This window comes from Echinops telfairi, unplaced genomic scaffold, assembly GCF_000313985.2.
Source record: "Echinops telfairi isolate 266 unplaced genomic scaffold, ASM31398v2 ScPeMD7_5868;HRSCAF=6743_0, whole genome shotgun sequence".
In the NCBI taxonomy this organism is placed as follows: Eukaryota; Metazoa; Chordata; class Mammalia; order Afrosoricida; family Tenrecidae; genus Echinops; species Echinops telfairi.
The window spans coordinates 1,447,130-1,457,094 of NW_022109767.1; the positions used below are offsets into that span (position 1 = coordinate 1,447,130).

The 9,965-nt window shown below is 46.2% G+C and overlaps 1 protein-coding gene across 1 annotated transcript in view; it reads right to left on the minus strand.

Annotated features, from left to right (window-relative positions):
• The window catches only part of SCGN (secretagogin, EF-hand calcium binding protein), a 57,343-nt gene that overhangs the window by 3,208 nt on the left and 44,170 nt on the right, over positions 1 to 9,965 (minus strand). The window contains exon 10 of the mRNA XM_004712518.2: positions 8,157 to 8,225. Coding sequence (XP_004712575.1) covers positions 8,157 to 8,225 — 69 coding nt within the window. The remainder of the gene's footprint in view (positions 1 to 8,156; positions 8,226 to 9,965) is intronic.

The following is a 9,965-nucleotide window of genomic DNA, read 5'->3' on the forward strand; positions in this document are numbered from 1 at the left end:
CAGTTTTAATAACAGGACCCCCGTGCACGTGCGTGCACGTGCACACACGTGACGGGCCTACGGGCTCTGTACATTTCACCCCTACTCTTCCGGACAATTCTATGAGTGTATCTCCTATCACCCTCAAATCACAGATGGACAACCGTGGCCTGGAAAGACTTATTAACCTGGTCCACAGTCACACAGCCTATCTCTCTAGCACTACCCAAGGCCATAGCTTTCTATGTTCAAAAATGATCTTTTTACTCGTCTATACATTATGCAAAAGTCTGAGAATGGGCCCCGGGTGCTTGGCTGAGTATTCCTTATCTTACACTGACAATAGGGGTATCTGTGGGCCTGGCTCGGTCTCCCCAGTGCCTGTTCATAGTGCGTTCTCAATTATCCTGCAATTAATGAGGAACTCTGCCCTCATGCTTTTATTGTATGCCCTCTCTTCCCTGTACATGCCAACACTCCTAAAATGAGGAAACTTGGTGGGAAAACTTGACCCCAGCCCTCCCTCAATTTCTACCCTGGATTCATAATCATAATCCGTGAGACTCCGGACCATCCATCTCAAAGATTCTCTGTCTGCTGGAGAATGGATTAGAGTTTGAAAGGTGCTAGAGACACTAGGTTGTAATCCACTGAGGATAACTCTCAATCAGAAAACGTAATTACCCAGAACCACTGCCTCTGTGCAAAATTACAACATTTCTTCGGTCTTCACTCTGATGTCGATTAGCCCGTTGGTGTCTGAACACACCAGGGGGACAAGCAGAGGCCATGGTAGTTTAAGACCTTGGCCGGGGGCCTATTGGCCAGCCTATTAATCTCTCCTTGTGCAGGAGAAATAATGATAATAAGTCCCACATCCGGGGCCAGTCTTGTCCCAGATTTCTTCTAATTATCATCTACTGATTGCATATTGTAAAGGGACAATGAGGGACCGTGTTGGCATTGCCTTCGGGTTGTTTTTCTAGGCAAATGGAAAGGCTTGAGCAATAGTGCGGCATCTTCAAGAGAGTGACGTGTGCATGTAACTGAGCCACGAATGGCGAGCTCCATGAAGCCCCTGTTACCACAGTACCTGGCCCTCTTTAGTCAGTTAAATATTGATTCCACCAGATTAATCCTTGCCTTCCCCTTGCCACCTAGGTCTCTTGCTCTCTCGTTCGCCATATTTTAAGACTTTCATCACTCTGGGGTTGGCAGTACATTAAATCACTAGCATCTTAGTGAGAAGAACTATATAGAGCAGCCCATTTCTTTACTGATAGAAACGCCTGGGTCAAAACAGACCCCGTGGCTTTCTGGGTAGTTTGGGTTGAAGGGAAAGATGTGGAAGGAGGAAATGGGGAGGCAGACAGATAGTTTTCTCTAAAAGCTTGCTAAGATGTGTCAGGAAGTTTCAAGCGACTTTGTTTTTCTACTCCTGGGACAAGGCCAAACACAGGTGAGACCAGTTTGTAGAGAAGGGCGTCACGCGCGGCACAGTGGAGGGCAGCGAGAAAGAGGAAGACCCTTGACAAGATGGGTTGACCCGGGCTCAGACCGGAGAGCAACAGGGAGGATAGCGCAGGACCAGGCAGCGTGTCGTCAGTCTGTGCTCCAGGGGACCCTGCTGAGTTGAAGCCCGCTCGGGGTGGCACTAACAACAATAGGATTGATTATAACAGCAGATATTGAGGGTGGGGAGTGGGGAGCTAATAACAATGGATACAAGGAAGAAAATGACCTGAAATTGATTGTGGAGATGATGATGCAACTCGCTGAGATATATTTAAACTATTGGATTGTATTGTCAGTAACACTCACAGTGAGCCTGCCCGTGTGTTGCCCAGAAGACCTGCTCTATAGGGTTGGTTGCCTTGCCTGTAAACTCGACTGCATCCAGCCTTGCTCCAGCAGACCACCCATGTTTAGGAGGGTAGTCACGTGCAGTCCGTTTGTCCCACTCAGGAGTGATTGTTGCTGGCTCCCATCAAACTGCTTCCAGTTCACAGTCGCCATATGACAGAATGGAACTGCCTCCTATGGTTTCCAAGATACATAAATATTTACCGAAGCTGACTGCCACAGGTTTTCCCCAGGGAGTAGCTGGCTAGGTTGGAACCACCAACCTTTGGGTTAACAGCCAAGCCCCTAATCGCTGCGCTACCAGGGTGCCTTCAGGAAGTGATAGCCAAAAACAAATCCTTTGTGCTCGATGATTCTGACTCAAAGCGAGCCTATAGGGCAGTGTAGAGCTGCCCCATTGGATTTCCAAGGAAGTACACCTTTTGATCAAAGCAGAGCATCACATTTCCTCCCTGAAGGGGCTGGAGGGTTCATATCACAGGTCTTCCAGTCAGCAAGTGAAGGCTGAGCCACCGCATCACCAGGGTGCCTTCAGGGAGCTGTGGGCCTGTGCAGACACTGTCTACCTCAGGGACTGGCTAGGTCATCTCTCAGCCCGAGGGCACAGGGCATACTGCTTTTCTGAAGCAAAAAACATGGTGAAAGCCAACATCTGCATCGTGCACCTTTCCCACGAAACTAAAAGTTATTATTGCAAACATCAGGGACCTGACCCAATACTGCACATTTAGAAATGCAGGTAGAGCTCTACTGGCAGTATGAGATGTTCTGACGGTTGGCTTTTCAAAGAGATTGCAGATATCAGTGTTTATCTGACTTATAAAGGCACTGCTACTGTGTTGATTCCAACTCATGTAGAGGACAGAGTAGAACTGCCCCTTTGGGTTTCTGACACTCAAAAAAACCCCAAGAAACTTTACAGGGCCTTTCTTATAAGGTAAATATAAAGAAAACAGCCACAGGTGCTGGCTGTATTTATGAAACCAACAAATGTCAGATTCAATGAATGGTCATTCCTTGACTGTATCTTTCAAATTATGTGAACTGTTCTCTTATAAGCAAGCTGGAAGACTGGGCACAAGCCAGTCAAGACTGGGAAAGATCCAACAATGTGATGTGTCCTTGCTTAGCTCACTTCCCAGGAGACCATCACTCATCCACTACTATGGAGAAAAATCAACTCCTGTGTACACCCTTTTTGGCTGAACATAGGAGCAGAGCCCTGCTAGCCTGCCTCGTAGCACTAACCAGACTGATTTAGCCTGCGGTTCCATCTCAAATGGATTTACATTGAGAGGGGCCTCGTTCTGCCCCGGCAGCCTCACAAAAATGGAAGGGCAAACTCTAAAGTGGCAGGTTTCTAATGGAGTTGATTTGAGCCCATCAAAGAGTGAAACTGAGGGTTGCTTCTGACAAATCTGTGGACTAGAGCTAGAATCAACTGATATCAGGTCTAAAAATGTACCCTTCTCTTCAATTTTCTCTGGGGGAAAAAATACCTCATCTACCATGTTGCTGGCTTGAATTTTACCTCCATCTTCTCCCATTGAGGAGCCCTGGGGACCATAGTGGTTATGTGTTGGGCTGCTAACTACAAGGTCAGCAGTTCACAACCACCAGCCGCTCTCCAGGAAAAAGACGAGGCTTCCTATTCCTGTAAAGAGTTACGGTCTCAGAAACCCACAGGGGCAGGTCTACTGTCCTCTAGGGTCACTATTAGTCAGAATTGACTTGCTGGGAGGTGTGTGTGTGTGTGTGTGTGTGTGTGTGTGTGTGTGTGTGTGTATGTGTGTGTGTTCTTCCATTGAACTTTGAAATCCATTGCCAAATTCAGGGACAACTGAGAGGTACAACCATTGAAAGTTAATTAGGTTATCGAGATTCAAAAGAAATGATTTTAAAGGAGGAATCCAGTAAAATTACACTGGCTGCCTTAGACGATGATGTGGAACTAATGAAGCTCAGAGTGATGAGAGTTAGGAGAGCTAGATTGATTTCTACATAGATTTGTGATATAATCATGAGAACAACTAATATTGATTTGAGTTCTCAATGGTAATACACCAACAGTTATGTTATGCCGTTGAGTGGGTTTCAGTAGTTTCAGACTAAGACAACCCAGGAAGAAAGGCCTGGCTATCTAATTCTGAAAAGTAATCAATCAAACCCCTGTGGACCACAACAGAGTATGGTCCAATAGACTGCTGGAAGGGAAGCCCCCTGACTTGAAGGCAGTCCACACACACAGTGGCCATGACGGTCAGGGTGGCTCAGGACCAGGCGATGTGCCCTTCTGTTGTGGGTGAGGGTAGTGTGTGTCCGAGCAGACTCAACGGCAACTAATAACAATGGCTACTCGCGTTGACCGTCCTTCTAGAGCCTGCACGGCAGCCTTAATGGAGTTGGGATCTGTGGTTCTTCCCACAGGAAACAGGTTTGGAGAAGCTAAATATCTTGCCAAGGTCCCAGAGCTTTTTGTGGTACAGCCAGAACTAGGACCCAAGATGGTCCGAACCATAGCCTGAGTTTTCATTTGCTTTTGACCTATTTCCATGTTTTTCCATTTTATACAATATGCAGAGAAGATTTTAGAACCAGAAAGTGAAATCAAACATTTAAAACTTTGAGTTCTGTGGGGGGAGGAGGGGATGTAGGTTAATGTCTGCCTCACAGCAGCCTAGCTATCCGTAAGTTCATTTCTGTTAAGAAGCATGCCCAGCTCGTGGAAGCTCTCTGGGGCACTGGGTTTTTCACGTTATTATTTCAGGCAGGGTTATCCACTAATATAGCTCAGCCATACAATGAGCTGCTGATTCCGCTTAGGAAATTTCCTCCTGAGCACTAATTATTCATAGGCTCCAAAACGTGGGCTACAGGTTAGAGTAGCTTTGTTCTAACAAAATAAAGACTATCCTTCTAGGGGCTCAAATCCAGCTAGATCAAAGCATGTGCATTGGTAGGGAACCCAGGACAGACAAAGCCCTCAGGACCAATAATGAAAGTAGTGATACCAGGAATAGTAAGGGTGAGGTGGTGGGGGGAGGGAAGAGAGAAAACTGATCACAACGATTGACATATAACCCACCCACCCCAGGAGGATGGACATCAGAAAAGTGGGTGAAGTGAGACAAGGAAAAAAATAATTTCTAAATTATCAAGGGATCATGAGGGAGGGAGAGTGGGGGAGGGTGGGAAAATGAGCTGATACCAAGGGCTCAAGTAGAAAGAAAATGTTTTGAAAACGATGATGGCAACATATGTACAAATGAAAAAAAATAAAACAAAACAAAAAAACATATGTACAAATGTGCTTGACACAATGGATGGATGGATGGATTTTGGTAAGAGCTGGAAGAGCCTCCCAATAAAAAAGAGTAAAAGCAAAAAACAAAACAGCAGGAGAAATGCGATATGGAAATATCTTTAACAGTTGTATTGCTTTTTATCACATATTATTTAATACTTTTTCATGAATATTGTTAAATTTCTTATAATAGAATCTAGCTTTGTGTGCCTCTTTTATTGCTCTTATTTAAGTATTAACTGTAGGAAGTAATAAACTACCTTCTAGTATATCTTTTTTAATACTTAAAATGCCCATTAAGGCAGCAAACCAGTTGTTAAATTATTTGAATCTCACCACTGGACTCAAACCTGTAATCTTCCCGGTTAGAGCCCTCAATGATTTGCGCCACTCAGGGACCCCTAAGGTGATAGCAAAGAAGGAAGGGGGCAGGTATCTTTGGTGTTAATTGCTTGCATGCCTTGGCTGCTCTGCTGGTGCATGGGGAGCAGGAGGCTAGGCCCTCTGGCTGGGGACCCGGACGTTTCTGGAATACCAGGTATGACACTCAGGTAGACAGTGGTCCCGAGCTCCTTGCTACAGAGGGGCCACACGTTTTGAAAAGCACTCACCCTTTGCAATAGGGTGAGTGTGCTACATGTGGAAGCAATATGAATTTGGGGGCGGGGGGTAGAGGGTGGATAAAGATCAGAATGTTAAGGGATGAATTATGTCTTCCCAAAATACAGTGAACCCTCGCCACTTCGCGCTTCGACTTCCGCGGCTTCACTCTATCGCGGTTTTTGCGTAACAGCACCCACTGCCTACACCCGCTCCTTCAGAGGAAAAAGACGGCGACCCACCTGTAGAGTACATCCCTTAAGTCATTTCATAGGCTATTGATTACAGTATTTGTAAGAACTATGTATAATAATACTGTATGTGAAATACGTAATACTGTAAACTAGATGCCATAAATAATATAATAAATAAATGATAATTGTAATGTCCAAAATGTTTTACTGTATTTTCCCTTTTTCGTTTAATAAATTGGGTAATACGAGGGTAATGGTGACTAAAGGGTGTTTTTTCATGTCCTCTATGCTCTAACTATGAAAATATTTGATTTACAAATAAGGAATCCTACTTCGCGGAATTTCATTTATCACAGTAGGGTCTAGAACCGATTAACCGCGATAAACCAGGGTTCACTGTATATGTCACGTACGTGCCTGTGGGTTTTCTTTGTTCTGCAAGTCAGGGCATGCCGTACAGGGACGCATCATCTGCTAGACATAGAAAAAGCCACACAGACACAGAGACAAGCCAGCGAGTCTGAGGCAGACACCCTTACCCGATGCCTAGGGAGGCAGAGGAATCCACAAGCCCAGGAACGCAAGGATTGCAAGCCACGAGAGGCTGAAATGGAGAAGGACTCCCCGCTAGAGCAAGTGGTGAGCCTGACTCTTGGGCTCATGAATTGTGAGAAAATCGACATCGCTTCTTTAAAGCTCCCCGCTTGCCGGGCTTCTCTTACCACAGCCCTGGAACTCCAAGCCCCCATTGGCTTCATCAAGGAGAAATTGAGACGCCAGCTTAGCAAGCCCATCAGCTGTGCAGCTGGACTGTCCCCTGGATAACTGCTCAGCTTTGATGACGCAAGTTCCTCTGGCAATAAGTAGATAATGAGCAAAACAGGCCCTTTCCCGCGGCCATCAGTGCAAAAGGCCACAGCACGTCCACACCCGTCAGTGGGGTTGGCTGTGCCGGCGCCCGTAAAGGCTCCAACACAAGCGGGGTGTGTGAAGCGGGGAGAGGGTGGTGGTGGATGACAACAGTTAGGAGTCTACGAAGACATGGAGGCCATCTTCCCGAGAAGCCAGAGGAGGGGCAAAATCATCCATGCCCGTGCAATCCCGCGTGCACACTCCCTCCCGAGACGCATGTCAAAACGGGTGTCTGGGCCTTTTCTCAGCTGCAAGCCTCCGACAGTTTTACTCATCAGCTATTGGATGGAGTCCTGCGAATTACTGCTCTAAGTGGACATCTGGGCCCATGAGGTCATGAGCATGGTGCCGCAAACCAACCTCAAAAGCATCCCTAAGGATGTGAGACTATAGTATACTATATAGTATATATAGTATAGCATATATAGTATACTGTATAGAGTATATCTCATATGCTAAATATAGTATACTATAGTATTTTTTATATATTATACTATGGGACTTGGTCCCATAGTAGTGAAGAAGGAGTTAGAAATTAACTGCTTATCTGTGATCCAGTGCACCAGGATCTCTGTCTGAAACACTGTCTACTCCTGCCCTACAAATGGTTCTTACTTGCCTCTTCCACTAAAAGGTTCATAACCCACCCGGCAGCCTCATGATTCTCTTCCCTAAAGTCTTTTGTTTTTTAAACCCACTATCACTGGTGTATTTCAACTCATAGTGACCCAATATATGGTTTCCCAGGCTGAAAATCTTTACAGGAACAGGCAGCCTCATCTTTCTCCCAAGGAGTGGCTAGTAGGTTTGAATTGCCAACCTTGCAGTTAGTGCAAGGCGGCCACCAGGACTCCTTCGTTGAAGATTACGCACATGGAACCCCCGTGGAGCAGATCTACCCTGACTCAGGGGGTTGCTGTGAGGCAGAACTGCATCACGGTAACCGGTTCAGCTTTGATTTCTCTACTTCAGACAGCTCTTTGATGGAGCTGCGATCTAAATTGTATCCGTTGTAGCGGTAGTCAGGTCTGAAAGTAAAGCAGAGAGACCACGGCCCTGCCATTCTTGGATTACACAGGGGGCGGTTTAAATCATGATGGGTGTCATGGAAGCTAAATGGCGAATGATTTGAAGAGAAAAGGGAGCTATACTGGGTTTCCTGGAAGCTCAGCGGTTCTAAAATCGACGATGGCCCCAGGTTTGCTCTCTGGCATTAATCTTCGCCACCACCGATTCTCAAAAATAAACAAGGAACTCCATCTGCCCGGCAACCTCACTTCCGGTGGGCTGACTCGCGAAATCACCTTGACCAGTTCCATCATGTCTTTGACGAACCCGTCCACCTCGGGGCCTTCCAGAGCTCCGGTTTTACTCTGAAAGAAGCGAAATTTAATCATGTAAATATCACGTTCTGAAAGCAAACAGCTAAGGAATCAATTAGGCATATGGGACAAATCTGTATTCTTGTCTAAGTGCATAGAGATTCACAAAGGACAGGGTCCAACGTATGTTCTTTGGGCAGAATGTAAATGCTCTACATGAGTTAAAGAGTTCATTGAGGGAAATAACTGCCCACACGTAACCAAAGAGGAACCAGGACTTTGAACGCCTTGACTTGTATAAAATAGAGCTGATATGGCACATACTGGTTTCACTTCGTCTCCAAGTTACTAAGCTTTGTTTAGCCAAGTTTTAACTTCACATCCTATTGCCCCTTTTAAGGAAAAGTTGGCAGTTTTAAATTTTTGCCTTACGATTTAACAATAATTGGATGATTATGAAAGTGTAACTTTTCCCTCAGGAGCAGACAGACTGAGTGATCACTTAGTCTGAGCATACGACACTTATTTTTCTACCAAACTTATAACCCCTGAAAATCTGTACAGTATATACATATTAACATAATTTGCTTCTTCCTTAAAATCTCAGTTCTGACCACACATCTATTCTGTTCATTCTGATTCTTTAACGGAATTCTAAAATTGGTTCCTTAGAGCAGTGGTTCTCAACCTGTGGGTCGTGACCCCTTTGGGAAGCAAACGACCCTTTCACAGGGGTCGCCAGATTCCTAACAGTAGCAAAATTAGTAGCAACGAAAATAATTTGATGATTGGGGTCGCCACAACCTGAGGAACTGTTAAAGGGTCCCAGCATTAGGAAGGTTGAGAACCACACTGCCTTAGAGTAGGAGCACAAATCACAACGTGCTGCTATGAAATCATAGGCGCTTTTACTAAACAAAAACATCGGCGTGCGAAGCTACTGTTTTTCAACCTATCCTCCATCTAGGTCGATACACCTCTGAGAGGTGCGCTTGCACGTCGGTAACGGGTCCTCTGTCACCAGGGCTCAAGCAGAGGAAGACGTGTGAGGCCGGTGCAGGTGGGAACCGTGCTTTGCTCTGTGGTGCGCAGGGTCGCCGTGAGTTGGAACGGACTCGATGGCATCGAACAACAACACATCCTCAGGAAATCCTCCAGCCTGCAGCTTACAGCGCATCAACCTGGCAGTTTGGGCCTCTCCGAGGGACCGGTGCATGTTCCTTCTCCATGTTCTTTGTGTTTGGGAAACAAGAAGAAGCCTAAAGGAGCCAGCCCAGGCCTGGCCGGTGGATGGGTAAGGTTTCCCAATGAAATTCTCGGGGAAGAGCCACTCCTAGCTTAAAAGAATCCGCAGGTCATTGTTGTCATGGGGGAAAGGTGGTGGGTGCGGGGTTGTTCTCAGAACAACTTTCCTAACCACTACCCCAGCAATTCAGGTTTCCATTTTCTTAATGCTTCATCATAAGCCCCATGATCAATCTGTCAAGTGGATGACCCCTTTCAAGTCCCCCCCCCATCCCCACCCACTATCACCTTCTGAGCTGACCTCGCTGCCTTGAATTTAACGGGCCCAGCGGATCCCGGTGGAAGCCCTTGCTTGGAGAAGATCTGTCTTCGTGGAAGCATCCTACGGAGACTAAGACAAGTACCTTACTGAGAGAACGTATCTGCAGCCATCCACGGACGGCGGAGACCCGCTTCAACGTGTTTTGCTTAGAATAAACCCGGGGACATAGAAACGGGAAGCCTCGTAGCTTTTTGAGCGAGCCTGGCATTTACCAGCGTGCTATC